The sequence below is a fragment of the Setaria viridis genome, chromosome 9, assembly GCF_005286985.2.
Source record: "Setaria viridis chromosome 9, Setaria_viridis_v4.0, whole genome shotgun sequence".
NCBI lineage: Eukaryota > Viridiplantae > Streptophyta > Magnoliopsida > Poales > Poaceae > Setaria > Setaria viridis.
In genome coordinates, this window is record NC_048271.2 from 42,192,275 (window position 1) to 42,212,067 (window position 19,793).

The following is a 19,793-nucleotide window of genomic DNA, read 5'->3' on the forward strand; positions in this document are numbered from 1 at the left end:
TCCCTCCTCAGACCAAAACCAGCAGCCTCCGCCGGTCCGCCCCCACCCATTACCCCCACCAAACGCCATGGACTTCTCCGTCGGCGGGAGCGGCGGCGGCGGCGGCGGCGGCGCGGCAGGCCCCGGCGAGGGCCGCGCGCAGGCGGAGCGCTGGCTGGAGATCGCGGAGAAGCTCCTCGCCGCGCGCGACCTCGTCGGCTGCAAGCGCTTCGCGGAGCGGGCCGTCGAGTCCGACCCGCTCCTCCCGGGCGCCGACGAGCTCCTCGCCGTCGCCGACGTCCTCCTCGCCTCCCAGTCGGCCCTCCCCTCGGGCCAGCCCGACCCGCTCGCCGTCCTGCAGCTCCCGCCCGGGGCCGGCCCCGACCAGGCCGCCGTCTCCCGCGCCTTCCGCCGCCTCGCGCTCCTCCTCGCCCCGCGCAACCCGCACCCGGGAGCCGAGGTGGCGCTCCGCCTCGTCAACGACGCCTACGCCATCCTCTCCGATCCGTCCCGCCGCCCCCCGCCTTCCGCCAATCAAGCAACTGGTACCTTCTCCTCCCAGCCTGCCGCCGCGGCCGCTGCCGCCCCTCCCACCCCTGAGTTCTGGACGGCTTGCCCATTCTGCTGCTACGTGCACCAGTACCCGCGCGACCTGGTCGGGCGCGCCCTCAAGTGCCCCAACGAGGGGTGCCGCCGCGGGTTCGTGGCCGCCGAGATCCCGACCGCGCCGACTATTGTGCCGGGCACTGAAATGTACCAATGCGCCTGGGGGTTCTTCCCCCTTGGATTTCCCAATGCGGCTGACATGGGTGGCAACTGGAAGCCATTCTACAAGATGTTCCCATGGAACACAGCTCCCAGTGGCGAAGGTAGTGGTGGTAGGAGCCAAGGGAACCGTGGTGGTAGGCAGCCACAGACTGGCAGTGCTCGTGGTGGCTCCTCTAGAGGTAGGATCAAGAAGACCACCGCTCGCAAGAAGGTCGGAGCGGGGCTCAGGAGACGCTCTTTTGGTGGTGGTGTGGAGAGTGGCATTGATTCGACCATGCTTGGACAGGAAGGGTGGGCTGGGGATGAAGACGGTGGAGATGGACGGGCTGAGGAGGGGAGGGGGATTAACATAAATGAGGCGGCGCAGGCCACAGATGGCAGTGGCAGGGTGAATGCTAGTGGTGCTGGCGGGGTTGAAGATATGAGCAACTTCCATATTGATGTTGATGCAACAGAGGATATATTGGGCAATTTGCACAACTTGCCCTTCTTGAGGGTGGACAATCTTGGGAGGATGCTTTAACCGCCATGGTTTGTTGGAGCTAGAGAAGTATTGTATAATTAACCAGGTCGAAGCAGATGTCTCTGGGGCTGATCCTTGCTGTTCAAGTGTTCATTTTGCTGTAATCATTACATCCCCTATTATGTTATGTAGTAGTTGTAGACTTGTAGTCTCCATTGTACCTGTAGTTACTTAGCTGGAGGTTGTGTTGGACCAGGCAACTTTGTGGTATCTCCATTAGTTGGAGATACATGCTCTTTGCCTTGGCAGACAAAATTGCGGAGTTTCTGCTGATACCTGATGGAAATAATGCTTCATGGAGGTGTGGTTGGACTGGTTATTCTTCTTATGCCACTTTTGGTTTCATCCTGGCACAGTGATACGAAAAGTTGCTGAGAGCAAGTAAGTGAATTATGTTCTGCTTTCTGAGTACAGAAAACTTTCTTGGTTACAAATGCACAAGTCTTAGTAATTATGATAAGTATTATTGATTTGGTACTGATCATTGCATGATTCTATCGTGTGAAGTTGATAATTGATACTGTTATCATTTAGTTAGTCTTCTTAGGAGTCCGTGTGTTAACTAATGAGATCTATTCCATTTTCCGTTGGTTTCTGTCAACAACATTCATAGTGCTGTTGTTAGGATACATTGTTTAATTTCTATTTAGAGTTCATTTATGTCTACATGTAAGGTAAATGGTCTATTATCTGTTAAATATGAGTTCTCAAATTATTGCTTGATACACCCTCCGTTCTGAAATATATGATGTCTAGGACAAGTTGATTAGTTCATTTTACACTAATCATCTTGTCCTAGACGTCATATATTTAAGAGCGTAGGTGACAGGGGACGAAGACAATTTCTGGTTGAGTCTATTAGCTAGATGAAAAATTGTATTGAAGCAAAAAGGGCCTTGAGAATAATGCAACCTGCTGCCCTTTATGTTAGTACCATTTTGACAGTACTCAACCATGAGAAATGGGTTAATATTATAGCAGACTGTGTGCTAAATGCAAGTACTCAGCTTTCCTGGACATCTAAACTTTGAAACACACATGCAGAACTTGTTCTAGAGAATCTTAGTGATAGCATGGAAGAGAAATGGACTTGGGTGCTTAGCATAGAAGAGCTTGAAATATTTCTGCTGTACCCATGTCATCATGGCAGTGTATCCATATGAATGCAGAAGGCCATAGTTCATTTCCTTGTCACTATTTTCCACTGATAAGAAGGAACAAAACAATGACTTCATCCGGGAGTAGACTTATTTACCAGTGTATGCGTTCTGTTATGCAGTTTACTTTGCCCTGAACCTGTTCTTGAAAAGTGTGTTCCAGAATTGAACTAGAGGTTGTTTTTCCTTGGCTTGTTCTATAATATATTGCCTGTATTTTAATTATTGTCCCCCCAAAACCTCTGTGAAACTGGACTAAGTCTTTGTGGTTTTTTCAGGTAGAGAAACTGTTTTCTTTTGCAACCAGGAGCAAGTTGTCCATGCCATGCTTTGAAGGAAGCAAAGCGTCTTTGGCCCAGCTTAGGGGGAATATCAGCAGCCCTAACCTGAAGACAAATTCCTTGCTCTATTTTTATCAATTTGTTAGGCTTGTTGTCCCCATGTATGGGAGAGAAACCTATGCAAAACTCTGCCATAAGTTTGCCAAGAAATGTTAACTGTAGTTGTTATGGTGTCAGCAATTTCAGGCCCCAGTGATGATTTCAACTGCTCAATGCTTATGTTAAATGTTTAAGGTCAAAAGAAACTTGCAGGGCAGCATTGGGGATCCATACCAGTGACTCTTTATTAGCTCACTCTTACTCGCTGAATGGGAGCCATTGGCTTTTTCATGATCTGAGAATGTGAGGTCCCCTCGTTACAGAATGTGATTTAAGCTTCAGAGTGCAGGTGTGGTTTCCTGAAAAGCTTCTTGACTGGAAGTAATAGCCCATTTTTTCTATATTAGCATTTGTAAATTGTTGACGTTAAGAATAAATCATCACGTTTATCGTTGTTGTTAAGCATAGACATTTGTAAGTAATAGCCCATTTTTATGTCATTTATTGTTCAAAGTTTACGAGATTACCTATTACAATCTCTGGGCATGATATTCCAATTCGCACCTCCAAAGTTCTTGATGCAGTAATTCGAAGTCTAACACAAATGAAACTGAATTCACTATAAGTCGAAAAGCTATGCACGGAAATTACTTCCACATAAGTGACATGTAATTCTTTCTTTGCTCTTCCTTTCCAGTGTTTATCATGTACAACGAACATGACATAAGAACATGGCTCATTTGATCCTCTAGACTGATGCTAACCTAATACGAAAAGCATCATACAGACATGTATGCTCACCATCTTTAGGTACAGAAGAATGCCAACTCATTAAAGACCAAACGAATCGCCTTCACCATACCACATCATAAGGAGTTAACTACCGAAATATTTCTTGCAGCACTCTGGGTCGTCCGGAACAATGGTCCTTGTAATCACGAAATGCCGGAAATGACTGCTGCTGTGATGCAACAGAAGCCTTCGCATCAAATGCTTTGTTCTTTAACAAAATCATTTGATGACGCATACAAACATTCTAAATTGATCCAGCTACACCAGCACGAGCCCGCAGTGTCTCTGTGCGTTTACTTTTTTCCATTTGTTCCACTAGCCAGTCTATGCCAGATTTGATCCCCCTCCTGCAAGAAAAGCATCACTGCCACATTACAACGATATAACAGACCTGTAAAAGACTGCACCCAGTAATCAATGTGTCATGTCAAAAGCTTATCAATTTGAGTAGTAAATTGTAATTAGCAATAATTTTCAACCCTAAGTACGAGTAAGCTTAAGCATGGCCCTCAAAGTAGCTATTCCATGAGAAATGTGTAAATTTTTTGCATCCATGACTAAATGTAACAATTCTTTAAAATTTCATTTGTTGAGTTGAACTTTCACAGGAATCAATGTAGTTTGTGTGCTCACCCATCATAGGCGGATACAGCCTGAAACATATATGGCCTATCATCCAGCTCTTTAAAATTCAGAAATTTAGCCAATTCTTCATCATTGATGACCCCAGGTAAATCCTGATGAAAGAAATTCAGAAGCACATCAAAACATGAGAACAGAGGCAAATAATAAGTAAACAATTTGCTAGAAGGATGAGGATCCAGTTTTACGAAACACTGACCATCTAATTACAGATTGCCGTGTGATGTTTTCGGGCATTTTTTAATTGAATAGTGTTCATTGTTACACGTTGTTTGGTTCTTAACACTTCAACATGCTTTGAGAATCCTTACCATTCCCTCGATTCCAAAGTAGAGGGATACTGATATGCATTTAACATGGTTGCTAAAAAGATGTCACAATTTTTTTGTTCAAACTCCAAAGATCTCACACGTTTTTTTTTCAGAACATATTTCTGAAATAAGTGGTCAAATTATACATTGGACCATAAAAAAAAGAGGAAGTATAACTCTCTTTTTTCTCGTTTTAATTGAATATGAAAATGTATTTGACTGCATAATGTGGCACGTCTGTATATTAGTAGGCCAAAGCATTTGGTATTCAATCTCACAACGATGTGTAATCTCTTTGCAATATATATAAGAATTTAGGTTCATGTGCCTCAGAGCATGTACACTTGACAAGAATGTCATATTGACAACAGTGCCAACTTTGTTGTAACTTGTAAGCATTGAATATTTTAACCTTAACTATACATGCCTTGTGGCACAAACTATAGCATAAAGAAAGGTTATGCTTCAAGACATTGCAGGAAAGTGGAAGTAAACATGTCACCTGTTTGTTTGCAACTATCAAGAGCGGTGCCCCTCTCAGATGCTCATGGCGAATAACCTTCTCTGAAGTAAGAAATTTAGGTTAGATTCTCTAGAATGAGTTCTTTTTTCGCTTACCAGAATAGGCAATGCATCAGCATTCAGCAATAAACCGGTAGTTCACAAATAAAAGGATAAAAGAATTAACTTACCCAGAGCAGATTTGGCATCTTCAAATGACGATGCAGTAGCAGCATCGATAACAAACATTATGGCATGAGCCTCTTCATAATATTTCTCCCAGATTGTGCGTAGGCCAACCTGCCAAGCAGGTAGTGTGTCAGAAACTGAACTTGAGCATGGAATCTTATAGTACTGGCATGTGGTGACGTATAGGGTGAAGTTAGCTTAATTTAGATTAATTTCATTTCCTATAACAAAGAAAAGGTGATTCTTTTCTAACAGTCACCCCATTCCATTCCTAACAACTGTGTCGAATATATGTCGACATAACATATAACTCCAATATAGGATGTATCTCATGTTTCTCCCATAATTTCCTCCTTTATCAGGCAAATTAGCAAAATACAAATATAGCACATGATATAAGACGTGAAAACCATCCATACATTCTGAATGTAAGTGAGCCAACAGAGCATCTCTTTATTTTCAGTTCACGACAAAGATCCACTTTCAATGTAAAATAATTTGATAATGAAATTTTCAGTGCGATTCAATATAACTAATTTCTATTTTTGCCGAGAACAGCAAACATGCTAGATTACTAATCAAAGCTACCATATCCTAGTTCTTTAATATAAAATGCATTCCCCAGATATTAAAAACTTGAGATAATAACATGCAAAATGTATATTCATGATGCTAACTTGATTGGCTTGGCAACATTCAATTATGAACCACAATAGAGGGCATTGCGGCAACAGAGAGCTTAATAAGAAAATTGATTCCATATGATGCACCAGTAATCTTACCTGACCACCCAGATCCCAGAAAACAAGTTTTGCATTCGCATCTTCAATGCGGCCAATGTTAAGTCCAACAGTGGGAACGACACGATCTGGTGGAAGTCCTTCCCCCTTCAGATATATGGATTTCAACTTCTCCAGCAAAGTCTACATCACCAGTTCCAGAAACATGTCAATACATAGGTAAAGGAATCTAGACATTGCATTTTCAATCAAAGGTAAAGTGTTTGCAATGCAATGTAGCTTACATAGAACATCACGATAAGCAGAATAGGAACTGATATATAGTTGATAAGTTTGAGTAAAATCGACATTGTGAACCATGATTGCACAGGGAAGTATTAAATGCTTGTTATGAGAAATTAAAGACTGAGAGCAATTACCGTCTTGCCAGCCTTATCGACACCAAGAATAAGAACACGGAACTCGTCCTTGGTAAACACATACTTCCATAGGCCATAGAACAAGGAGAACATTGCTCTAGCCCGGTGGTCCTCTCAATGAACTGCCGGCTTATCCGGCGATATCTGACCAGCAAGGCACGTCCTGAAAAACAATCACACCGTTACAGACATTTTCTTCAATCAGCCCAAATTACCAGACACAAAACTAAGCCATCCTCACAGTACAGGGCCACGGCGTCATCGACATTTGCACTATGCACGGAATAATGTATCGTGGACACACTTCCTTCCCCGATTCTTAAGTCACAAAACCCAACGAACCCTCGAATTGCCGGAAGGGGTGAGAAGCCACAAACTGCAACACACGAGCACCATTCCGGCTATGGAGCATGGTGGCTTCGGAATCCAATCAGAATAGCGGAACCATGGGAGCCCAATCCTCAACGGTTCAACCCACCGATCGATAAACAGAACCAAAACAAAAAAACACTCGAGATAACTGAACCATTGGCGGGACCAGAGAGGAGAGAGCGGTGGAGATCTGGATCGCTCACCGGAGAGCCGGAAGACGGCCTGGCTACGCGACCGGGCTGGTTCCGGCGAAGTCACCCCGCCGTCTCGACTGAGCGCGTGAGGCGCTCCGCCTGGTTTTGAGCCGCCCGGCGGTGGGAGCGCGCCCACCGGAGTTAGGAGTCGCGGCACTCCCTCCCCACCCCACCGCTGGGCCGGCTGGGGCCTGTTGACTGGAGCACGCTCGCTCCGCGCCACAGACAAGTGGGGCCCCGATGGGGGAAGTGTTTCTTCGCCTGTACTGCCAGTGGCGGTGGGGCCCCGGCGGGCGTGGTCCCCCACGTACCGGCTACCGAGAGGTGCTGCTCGGACTTTGGAGGCGTCGCGGCGGACGAGTGGCACCCACTCGGGGGACCAGTGGGAACATGACCGGTGGGCCCGAATGAACGGTGCGGCGGAGAGGTCCCGTCGGTCAGTGAAGCGATCGTGTCGGTTGGTGGTGGCGGCTTCCCGCGCTACGGAACGGGGAAGAAGACGGGAGAGTACTCTGCTCGTAGCGACAGTGTGGTTGACCCGCTACTCTGGCCGCTAGCGCCGGGAAGGCAAAGACTTTGCAGACGCGCACGCGCACCGAGATACGATTTCGTGTATGGAATCTAGCTACATGCGCTAGTCAAAGTCTGAGCTCTCCTAGCCATCTAGTTGGTGTATCCTATCAAGTATCAAAGTTGATCTTGAGTTTCACATGATGATAACCATGCTTGACAATTTCGATGGCAAACGAATTAAGCGTGCTGATCATGAATGGGGTGGACGAGACGCCGTGTAAAAGTCAGTTTGATTGAGATAAAACAAAGATGTTGTAGTGCATGTCAACATGTGCGGGTACAAATGAGCTTACCTCTGCCTGTAAATGATTTTACGCAAGCTCATTGCCTCCAGGTAGTTCTTGCTCCTTTTTCCTTAAATCTTAAACCACAATATGCAAAACGACCTTTCATCCTACCAGTCAAATTTTGACCCGGTACTAATATTAAACCACAACATGCAAAACGACCTTTCATCCTACCGGTCACATTTTGACCCGGTACTAATGATAATATTAGTACCGGGTCTAAATTTTTAGTAGCCCAGAAACCTTTTAGTACCGGGTCCCTTTAGTACCGGGTGGTGTCTCTCCACGGGTTACTTCAAAAAAGAAAAGCATATCTAACTCTATCACATATGCTGTGTGGGTGAGATGGTAAGGAAGGCTCGCACGAGGCTTGAGGTCGTGGGTTTGAATCCCACGCACCGCGCATAACGCATGACTTGTGGCTTGCGACGTTGCGCGCGTGTGTGAGCCTCCCAACTGTTCAACAATTTTTTTCTTTATTTTTTGGATGAAAAAAGTTTAGTACTGCCCCCCTTAGTACTGACATAGCAGTACTAGTGTCGAAACCGCAACTAAAGATTGATTCTCTAGTTGTGATGATGCATTACTTACACATCTATTGGTTTGAGCATCGTATGGCTTCAAAACTTGCTTACCTAGAAGGCAGTTTAAGCCAAGTAAAATGGTTATCACATAAAAGTGAGGGGTGAGGGGGCATGTGCCCTTTCCCCCTTCTAGCTAGAGCCACCATATGTCAATTTTTTTAAAAAAATAGTCCACCGTATGAGCTTACCATCTTCGAGAAAAGATTTGATGCTCCTGCACCGTCTAGTGCTCCCGTGCTCCCAGACGATGGATGCACATCAGATGGTGCATTTCAAGGGTGCTATTGGACAGCGGGTATGATTTCCAAAAAAATATGAGGGTCAAAATGCAAAAAACGCATCTTCAACTGCTCCCGAGCTGCACCGTCCGATGTGCATCCAACAATGCACATCGGTTGGGAGCATAGGAGCACTGGACGATGCGGGAGCACCAGGTCCTCTCTCTACCATCTCCTCCCTTATGTAGCTTGTGGGGGTAGGGAAGTAACAACACCACAATTAAAGAATGACATGTACATGTACATGAAGCTGATCTCGCACAGCTTGCATGTCAAAATTCAAAAGCTAGGAAATATCAACCCTTTATGAAGTATGACTTTAGCATACAAAGAATTCGGTTTTGTTAGAAGGCGCCATCCATATCTTGCTAGCATAACTTGGTTAAAGAGTGGGAGAATTTCGAAGTCCCGCCAACGAATTTCGGTGAGGAAAGGCAATCCAAAGAACGCTGGTGCTTTTTTTTTAATTTTCTTGGCCAACCCCGACTAGGCATCTGTAATAAATTTACTCTCTCTTTATGTTGTAGTCAGAATCTCAAAGTAGCTCATAAATAAATGTCGGAATCTATTGAACCGTAACCTTGTAGGGGAACCTCTTTCCTTTCATTTCCACACTGTTTCTGGCAGAAACTTGAAGGCTTTAGAGGGAGTAGCAGTGTAACTCTGCTTATTGCAGCATCATCAGGATAATAAGAACCGAAGAAAACTAAAGATTTCTCAACACCCTTGCAATCACATTAAGAAAAGAAAGGTGCTATCATCCTCAAATAGCAAGTGGCTTATATGAGGCCCGAACATGCTCCGACACCTGCCAAGAAGACTCAAGAGTGCTGATTTCTGCTTTCACAGGGGTCTTTTGGGGTTGTTTATTTCCTATTCCTTGTTTTTAACAGACAAGAGAGATCCTGAGTGCTCTTTATTTTAATGTAGAGAGTACACTAGCTTTGACCGAATATTAGCCTGACCTTGTGGATGATATACTCGCAAGCCCTCAGAAGGCATTTGGTAGGTTGCACGGGCCTTCTGCCAGGCTCATGGGATACAACCGGCCTTGTTTGGTAGATTGGAGGGGGTCATGGGCCAGGTCCGCCAGGCTGCACCGTGTGGAACGCTAATTTCGGTCGTTTCACACGGTGCAGGCTCGCGCGGGCGCCTTTTCATGTACGCAGAGGGAAGGTGGGAGACCGAGCGGGCCTTTGCATTAGTTTTTGGGCCGGCTAGGGTTACCTCTCGTCGGTATAATAGCGGGGGTTCCCGGCTGCCTCCCTCTCCTCCCCCAGACGCGCCGCCTCCACTCGCGACTCCTCCGCTCTCCTCTGTCTCTCGTTCCCACTCGACCCCTCCTCTCCTCTCCTCTCTACCCGGCGAGTTAGGGCAAAGGCGAAGGTGACGGCGCGGTTGGTGGCGGGGCGCCCAATCCGGAGGTGTCTGTGGTCGCCGTCACTGACGGGTGCGGGGTCTTCATTATCGATGAGCGTGGGTACATCTTCACCGGCGAGCGTTAGGTCTCCGTTAGCAGCAAACACTGAATCCGTCCTTCATCTTCGTCACCGAGCAGATCTGCTACCTCTTCGTCCCCGGCCACATGATCAACATCTTTATCCCCAGCGTGACCTACTTCTTCCTCTCCACCGAACATATCTGCCTCGTGTTCTTACTGTTCGAGTCCTCCCTCGGGTCCTCCACCCGCACACGCTACTTCCTCCTCTTCCCCACGACGATCATCTTCGTCTTTGCGCAGGTATGTCCTGGACCTCCTCTCCTCATGTCCATAGGTTGTAATTTCCTCTTTTATGCGATGGGATGTGGGCTCCTATGACAGATCTTTGGTACTTTGCTTTGATCTGTTGAGTTTTATTTCATGGAAATGCAATAGATCTGCTGTGGGTAGGGTTCCATGGAAGTTGTACTTTATCCTAGGGTTTTCTTGCGCGATTAATAGGGTATCCTCGCTGGATATCCATGCCTTTGTGTACAACTATCATGCTTTGTTGTTATTTTCACTTCTTTATGATCTATTGGTACTTTTATTCTACCTGTTCTAGTTAATTTGTGTGAAATCCACACGCTTCTTGCCTTGGGTTCTTGGGGTAACCTCATGTTGGGGTTTCCTTTCGCGCTTAGTTGGGTATCCGCATTGGATAAGCATGTGTGCTCGTAGATATGTCAGTTTCTTGATATTTGTAGTGGCTACATTAACTTATTCATGATCTGTTGCACCTGTTGTTCGACATGTCAGAGTTTAATTCACTGTTAACATGTCCCATGTAGACAATGCGTGGATGTGGATTTATTGTCATAAAATTATGCATATTTCTAGTTATGTTATGTGCTATGAGCCTCTGGGAGGCTACCTTTTGGTAGCAGCCGTGGTGATGATCATTTTTGCCTAAGTTCAATTTGAACTGTTGGATGTTGTTCAAGATGAGCCTCTGGAAGGCTATTTGGAGTAGCAGCCGAGGCTATGGTCCCTGATTGATCTGTTGAACTGGATTTGGAGTTTGTGTGCATGGCATTGATGTTGTGGACGAGCCTCTGGATGGCTCTAGTTTCACTAGCCATCCTAGCTATGATCCCTGTGCTGTATGTTCAATTAGATGAAGGGTTTCTATTTTGGTCGATGATGTTGAGGAGGACCACTGGGAGGCTAATTTTGTAGCAGCCGTGGCTATGATCTCTGTACTGCGCATCCTATTGTAAGCTACCACACCATAGGAAGTCTTACGTTCCATTACTGTACTGTTAGTTCTAAAATTTGTTCCTTTTAATGCAACATTGTAGATGGATTTGCACGAGTACCGTGCCAGGATGGCTTCTCAAGCTGCTACTCTTGTTGTTGTATGCCTTGCATTCCTGTACTCTAGGTTTAGGAGGTCCATGTATGTCGTACATACATCTATAGGCCCACCAGAAGGTTTGGATAGTCCTGAATATGAGGTTGGACACCCATATGCATTTGACATGGAGACCATGATGCAGGACGCCGTAGTCTACATGGAAAGATAGGAACTAGTCGAGAATTAGGAAAAGTACTCTTAGCAATAGGGGTAGAACTCATCTAGTCGAATCCGACTAGAATTCTTATAAATCGACTGACCTGTAACCCTGCCCCCGGAATTATAAGGCGAGGCGTGGACCCCCTCCAACGCAATTCAATCCAACCAACACGCAAGACGTAGGGTATTACGCAATCTAGCGGCCCAAACCTGTCTAAATTGTGTGTCTGCGTTTACCTTCGAGTTCCTGATCTCCACAAGCCTCATTAACCAAAACACTACCTTGGGCACCCCCCTCGGTAGGTTGCCGGGTTTAAACACCGACAACGTGTGATTCAGATGAGGACGAGTGCACTGTTTGGGTCCCTAGGGCTGTGGTGGATGCTGAGAGGCAGGCAAACCTAAATAAAATTTATAACTGCACAAAGGTTGAGTCTGTAAGCATGCTAAGGATGCATAAAGCCCCTTGGTAAACCTGTTTAGGGAAAGGCACCTTCTAGAGGACAACATACACACTAGTGTTGAGGAGCAGGTAGCCGTGTTTCTTCACATTGTGGGACATAACCAAAGGTTTCGGGTGGTTCATCACACCTTTAGGAGGTCCATAGAGTCTGTCAAGAGATACTTCGTGCAGGTTCTTTATGCTATTGGGGAGCTGAGGGGTGAGATGATCAGGGTCCCAGAAGGTGGCACACACCCTAAAATTCTTGGGAACTAGAGACGGAACACATACTTCAAGGTACTTGGGATTGTTTGTAGTGTCCTAAAATTCTTTTTGTTTGCTACCTTCATGGTACACTGATGCATACATCATAACTATCCTAGGATTGCATTGGAGCTATTGATGGAACCCACATTCTAGCTAGGGTTCCATTTAAGATGCAGGCTGCATTTAGAGGCCGTAAGCAGAGCCCAACACAGAATGTGCTAGCAGCTGTCGATTTCGACATGCGGTTCACCTATGTCTTTGCTGGGTGGTGAAGCGTCCCCACATGAGTAGAGACTAAATGTGATCCAATTATCAGTCCCAGGAGGCTGATAACACATTTATTCAACAGATAGTTCAGAAACCGTACAACTCCCGAAGGAGCGGGCGGGCAAGCCACACCCAAAGCAAGACTAAAGCGATAACAATACAAATCCAAGTTGCAGTCCAGTCGGACTCCGGACTGCAATCGGAACTATGCGTCAGCGGAAGCATCCTGCAAAAGGGCCAACACCGCAGGCAGCGTTGGGTGCGGACGCAACCTTCTACTCGAAGTCCTCGGCGACGAAGTCCGGATCTTCCTCTGAAGCAACAACACAAGGGTGAGTACAAAAGTACTCAACAAGTCCAACCCCATCCACGGAGGGGGATACAACAAGAATATGCATAGGATTCAATAAGGATATGGTTAAGGTTTATTTGCAATAAAGCTAGATTTTTGACATATGCAAGGTTTCATTTCAAAGGATTTTCATAAAGCATTTTCTTTAATAAACGATATATCAAGTGGGGTTGATCCTACACAAAGGATCCGAGTTTTATCACTACCGGACTCCCCGTCCGTCATAGCGCACGGCACAACTGCCGGACACTTCCAAAATCCAACACACGCACCGTAAAAACCAACCATCTCCCAAAAGCGAGTTGTGTGACCGAGCCGTAACTCATCCAATGCCGTGGACACGGCTACCCGGATAGGTTTTAACTCTGCAGAGGTGGTACACTTTTCCCACAAGTAGGGTACCGCATCACAATCACCTTAGTGATGGTACGGATCCTAACGAAGCCATTACCCACCTTAGCCAACACTGACTAGTCAACACGGAAGCACCCAAGGGGTTAGCAACCCATCCACGGGGTCGAAACCGGGACCTAAGTCACCAAGAGCTTAGTCCTTTTCCAAGGGCTCCCGTTGCTCACCAGCACACCTGAAGCCTAGTAGTTTAGCTAGTGGGGTTTATGCTAAGCCGTTGCCCATACAACGGTCGAGTGGTTGCACGATGATGGAATTAGGCAGGATGACACATCAACTCGGTCCTTAGCCATGACAAGATGGATATCTCCCAACTCTGCTCAACCACTAAGGTACGAGCTCAACAATCCGGCATTCCACGCAAGAAACACCCATCCATCTCATCCACCACCTCTCTTTACACCCGAAAAGCCCAACTCCTCAGTTGAACATACTCACACATTTATTTTCTGAATAAACAGGTGTAGTCATGATTGAATTTGGATAATGAGTTCCTAAGCATTCTAGCAGTATTTATCATTTAAACAGAGCAACTCATATTTAGAGATAAATATAGGACAACAAGGAATAATCATAACAATCAAGGGGTGGCTATCCAACCATGTCTTGCGATAAAACAATATGCGTTTTATAAAACAGGCCGATAGGTTGTGTCTGAAAAACTGGGTATTAAATATGCATCAAAGGGTGAGATTGGACTTGCCATTCTCAAAGCCTTCCGGGAGCTCCTGCTCGCGGTACTGGTCCTCGGGCTCGGGCTCGCGGTCAAACTCCTCCTCGCGCTCCTCCTCGGGTACTCCGCGATCTATGGCACACACAAACGAGCACACAATAAATAAAAAGGAAAAAGATTTTACCCGTTGAGCTCCGAACAGGAAATATGAACGGAAAATAGGTAGGAAGGGTATTTTCATGAACTTTGGATATGCCTCGGCGGAAATATATGAGAGGAGGCCGTGGTCAAATTTGGGATCGATTGGAGGAAATTTGGCGCATGAAATGACGGGTTAAAGGAGTATTAGGGGCTTTAAAATGAGGTTTAGGACTAAACCGCGAGAGCAGGGGCCTATCTGTAATTACTTCTGGAATGGTGGAAGGACTTGTTCACGAATAGGGGAAACTGGTGGTTTAGATCGCGAGGAGAGGGATTTTATCCCTTTCTTCCTCCTGGAGACAACAGGAGGTCAAGGTGCTCGTGGTGATGGTATGGAGGTGCAGGGGCTCGGCTCCCCTCTTTTATAGGCGGCGCACGGGCGGGGCGGCGGCCGAGGCAATGATGGCGACCGGACCCTTGGCCGGTGGCGTGCCGGGATGGTGAAGCTCGTGGACGGCGTGGCGGCGTGGTCGACGAGGGCACAGGAGCGGCGACCGGCAACACGACGCGACGCACCCGGCCAATCGCTAGACGCCAAGGCGCGAGCAGGCGCGGCGCGGCGCGGGCGGGCGCGTGCGGCGGGCGGACATGGCGCGGGCGGGGCGGCATGGCGCGGCGGGACGGCGCGGGCGTGCGCGCGGCCTGATGCGGCGCGGCCCAGCGCGCGTGCGCGTGCAGTGCGCCTCGGCACGCGTGCCAGGCAGGGGCAGCGCCAGGCGCCAGAGAAAAAGGAGGGGCTAGGGAAAAGAAAGGAGAGAGAGAGAAGGAGGAGGAAGAAAGAGAAGGAAGAAGGAGAAGGAAAAGAAAAAGGGGAAGAAAGAGAAGGAAAAAGGAGAGAGAAGGGAGAAAAGGGAGGAAAGACGGCGGGGATTGCGGGATTTGACGGCACGCGTGATGGACTTGACGAGCACGCGGCGAAAAGTACGGGGATGGAAAAAGAGGGTCGACGACGTCGGGACCGGAACGGCGGATCCGACGGAAAGGAGGAGATTTGACGGAGTTCCACGGTCGGAAAAAATTTTGGAATGCATTTTTAACGAGTGAGTTAATTTGGTAGATTTTTACGGGCGTTACAGGTGGGAAGGGTCAGCTCATGATGCGTTGATCCTAGCTGATGGGTTAAAGAGGGATGATGGGTGGAGGGTCCCACAAGGTACAATGCAAGCCCACCTTGTTATTTTGTCTTGTATACTGCGGTTGCTGATCACTCCTAATTGCATTCATGTGTAGGAAAATTTTACCTCGTCGATGTTGGCTACGCACTGCGGCCTGGCTTCCTACCACCATATAGAGCTGTTAGGTACCACATGTCTGAATTTGAGGATAGGAGAAATCCAAGCAATGCTAAGGAACTGTTTAACCTTAGGCACTCATCCCTCCTCAACACAGTTGAGAGGGCTTTTGGGGCACTTAAGGGAAGGTTTCGCATGCTAGATAATAAGCCTTACCATCCGTATCCCTCCCAAGTAAAAGTTGTAATTGCTTGTTGCATTCTGCATAACTGGATTTTGGATTTTGGGGTAGATGAAGTCGTGCCAGGGGAGGATTTCTCACCATCTCCTCAGGTTTCACAGCCTGCACCCACACATGCTGCAATGTCATAGGAAGCTCGTGCCTGGGGTGTTAAGAGGGATGAGTGGGTTTTGGCCATGTAGCAAAACAAGGGGTCCTCTAGGGTCTATTGTGGTGTGTGTTGTAGTGGAACTGTAAGGAACCATGGTGTGGCAGTGATGTGATGAACGCGGCATGTTGCTAAGACCAGTAATGTACTCAATAATATTTGCTTTGTTCCTGCTTTTGTTGTTTCTTACATCATGGTTTTTCCTGAATATTTGCTTTCACTCCTGTTTTACTCAACAAATGGTGTTGTTTCCCTACTTTCTTATATCCTATCTACTTATTTCTTTGGGGTCACAAAAGGCTGCAATGACCTAACCTATCATGTGTCATATAATTAATGGTCGCAAATGCCATCTGTGCTATTGGATACCTAGGCCAATGGTTGAGGAGGGCGTGTTCTTTGGTTCTGCTGCTGCTAGGTTTGGTAGTGCTGGTCAGTTACTTGCTGGCCAGGGTGCTGTTGGTGCTGCCTCTAGACTGGGTCAGGGTGGTGTTGTTGGTGGTGTGGGTGCTGGTGCTGCTGGTGTGGGTGGTGTTTGCTGCTCTTGGTGCTGTTGCTCAGGCCCTAGGGGTGGCGCTGGTGCTGGTGCTGGTCTTGGATACGGGGGTGCTGCTGGTGGTGGTCCACCTTGGCCACCTATAAGGTGGATCACTGTCACATCTGGGTTTGTGTTGCGTCACATGTGTGAGCTGATCGCCACTGGTGTGAGGCTTGAGAAGGGCTTCAAGGAGGTGCATGTGAACAAGGTGGACAAGGCTCTGCGGGAGTGGACTGGGGAGCATGTCACTGCCACTCAGGTGTACAACCACCTGCGTAAGTGGCGGCAGAGGTGGGGCAGGGTGTGCAAACTCTGGGACCTCAATGGTGCTCTTTGGGATGCTTACACCTGCAGCATTACTCTTGAGCAGGAGCACTACCTGGGCCATTGCAAGGTGAGTGCTTTGGTCATTCTGCATGTTTTTTGAGTACTTGTCTATTTTTTCCATTTTGCTAAGTAGTGACCCAAGTTCATTTTGCTTTCTATTTTGCAGGATCGTCCTAAGGACGCTGAGCTGCTAAACAAGCCCATTGAGCACTACGCGCAGATGGGGGTCATCTTTGGAGGGGGCATGGCAACAGGACACTAGGGGTGTTCTCTGGTTTTGTGGAGATAGCAGAGAAGAAGGTGGACAAGCAGCAGCTAGTGGACCTTACTTCGACTAAGCAGCAGGTGGACCAGAAGACGGTCATCAAGCTGGGTGCCTCTGGTGAGGGTTCTAAGGCCCCTGCATCCTGCGTTGGGAGCAAGAGGAAGGGGGCTGCCATGTCTGAGGAGGAGGTACTTCTCCTTACCAACATGACCGATGCTGTGAACAATGTGGCAGCTGCACTGAGGGAGACTGGGTCTAAGAAGGTGCACCCTGACCTCTATAATGTTGTGATGCTGACCCCTAGCTTCTCTGAGGAGGCCCTCATCGTTGCTTTTAGCCATCTCCTGGACAACAAGTCCCAGGCCAATGCATTTGTCAAGATGGGTGACAGCCACCGCACCCTCTGGCTCAGGACCTGGCTGGGCAAGTACTACTACTGACCATGTGGTAGGTGCTGGTGCCTTCTAGCTCAGGGAAAATAGTTGAGCATGTGTCTATCCCTGACCACTACCTTATTTTGCACAGATCTCTATATACGTAGTTTTGACCTGTTATGGTGTAGCCTCACTTGCACTTGGCCTTTTGTGGTGGTTTTTTGTTTCACATAGGGGTGGCTAATTACTAATTAAGTTTTATGACAGCATGTCAAGGTTAAGACATTGGTACTAACTATTTGCTAAGGAACTACATGGTAAGTAAGTATTATAATATGGTGGATCTAGTACTGTTATATGCCTATGATGCTTGTGATGTGATGCCATGTATGCCTGTTTACATTACATGTCAGTTTTCTTTACATAAGTATTTTGCCATGTGGACATGTTGTTGTTCTACTGCTGTTCTTTACATCCTTATTTGCCATATTGACAAGTTCCTCATATTCTTTATTTTGGTATTTAACTTCTGATCATGTTCCTGTTGTTAATGGTTTTGCTATTTAACTTGTGATCATGTTCTTGTTGCTAATGATTTTGCTATTTAACTTGTTACCTTGTTCCTATTGCTAAAGGTTTTGCTATTTAACTTGTTACCTTGTAGCTTCTATTGATTTCCTATCTTTTAGCATGTGATGATTACCCTTGGGTAGGACAATGATGAAGTGGCACCTGTCTTCTAGTTCTTATACATGATGTTCTTTGTTTCGTGTCTTTTTAGCTTAATTGCCTCTATTCTACTCTTACTTTCTGCTCTTCCGATGCCACTTTTGAGTTCACATGTCTGTATGGACAGTTGGAGATTTCAGTAGTTCATTCCTGTGATGCACTTGTACTTAGGCATTCATGTTGGGTGTTGTGAAATCATGTTTGCATTTTTAGGGATGATGAGCTTAGGGGATGCTCAGACCCATCACATCCCTCTTCTGACCTTTTATTTTTTCTAATCCGATTGCAATTGATACAAAACAAGTGTTTGAAGTACGATGAGACAAAGGTGATGCATCTGATTTCCATGTGGTGAGGCCTCTATGTTGGTTTTATTATGGTTTCCATGTATCACTTATGCATGCGGATGATAAAAGGGTTGCAAGTTCTGAGCTTGGGTTGTATTCCCCAAGCTCAAGGTGGACCTTGATTAAGTTGTTGTATGGTGACTTGATTAACATCCACTCGAGCTTGGCAAGTATGACCTATAAGTAGAACACAAGCAACCCTCTCTAACGCCTTATGTGATTTCAAGTGGCGATGATGTAAAGGTGATAGCATGCATGCCGCAAGATACTGTCTACATACTGAGGCAAACAAGGCATACCTTGCCTTGATTGCCTCACTATTAGACAGCTCTTTGGCGCATGCATATGCACCTAAGCTGAGCCTAAATAAGAACCCACTTGTCTCTTATGCTGCTGCTTTGTTGATTTGCTTTACAGATGTGTTGTTTCTGTGGATGGTGATGATGATGTTGACGATGCTCACACCGGCTACCAAACGCACCCCTTAGGATCCTAGTAGGTGTTAGCTCCTAGTGATGCGGTCAGGGGTTCATCTGACTGCTTCACTAGGAGGCAACTCCTGCCTCTGTCCTATTTGTTAGGCAAGTACTACACTTGATTTGAGCTATGCATCATTTTTAGCCAATGATGACTGACTAAATAGGTTATGTCTGAGGTTTTTGTTCAGTTTTATCTGACTTTCCTAACTTGAGTTTGTTTCTATTGCCCATGTTGATGCTTTTACTTGCTGGCAAGGAGACGTTGCCTGCTGCTAAGGCACATTGGAACCTTCTCTGGTTCTTGTGCTTGTTCATAGGCTGAGCCATTTTGAGGTGATGATGACTTGGTTTTCATGCATTTATGATAACTTGGTTGCCATTTTTTTTCTGAATCCCGACCCATTACTTGTTAACATTGTAGATTAGGCTTGGTGGATATTTTTTAATCTCAAAATTGTTGTCATTGTGGTTCTGCTTGCTCTCTTCATCAATATCGGCATTTGCAAGTGATTATTGCCCTCTGTGCCATATTCCTACTTAGTTTTACTTCAACAATTATGCAAGGAAGCCCCTAATTACGTTAACTAGATTGCTAACTCGATGTAATTCTGTTCCTCTGTAAACTTTGCTCACAAGTGTACTGTTGACCTCCCTAATTGCTTGTTTATTAAAGCAGTTTCATTCAAAATCCCTTGATCTGTGCATTTCTAGGCGCCAAGGCAGGGGTAACTTTCACCAGCACCTGCGTGTGGTGAGGGCAACTCTCCCCTATGCAGGCTACGAAATGCCATCTTTTGATGGTGAGGGCAACTCTC

At 46.5% G+C, this 19,793-nt stretch overlaps 2 protein-coding genes and 1 pseudogene across 2 annotated transcripts; 2 read left to right on the forward strand and 1 right to left on the reverse strand.

Moving 5' to 3' along the window:
* Window positions 1-2,981, forward strand: LOC117838417 (uncharacterized). Its single transcript, XM_034718440.2, has 2 exons — window positions 1-1,651; window positions 2,706-2,981. The coding sequence occupies exon 1, from the start codon at window positions 68-70 to the stop codon at window positions 1,268-1,270; it is 1,203 nt and encodes a 400-aa protein (XP_034574331.1). The 5' UTR covers window positions 1-67; the 3' UTR covers window positions 1,271-1,651; window positions 2,706-2,981.
* A 488-nt stretch (window positions 2,982-3,469) lies between these two features.
* Window positions 3,470-7,196, reverse strand: LOC117838418 (uncharacterized). Its single transcript, XM_034718441.2, has 7 exons — window positions 6,977-7,196; window positions 6,402-6,564; window positions 6,025-6,165; window positions 5,245-5,353; window positions 5,055-5,116; window positions 4,233-4,336; window positions 3,470-3,946 (listed from the first exon to the last, which is right to left on the reverse strand). Exons 2-7 carry the CDS (start codon window positions 6,492-6,494, stop codon window positions 3,844-3,846), a joined length of 612 nt encoding a protein of 203 aa, XP_034574332.1. The 5' UTR covers window positions 6,495-6,564; window positions 6,977-7,196; the 3' UTR covers window positions 3,470-3,843.
* A 3,078-nt stretch (window positions 7,197-10,274) lies between these two features.
* Window positions 10,275-17,621, forward strand: LOC117835687 (uncharacterized; annotated as a pseudogene).
* The last annotated feature ends 2,172 nt before the right edge of the window (window positions 17,622-19,793 follow it).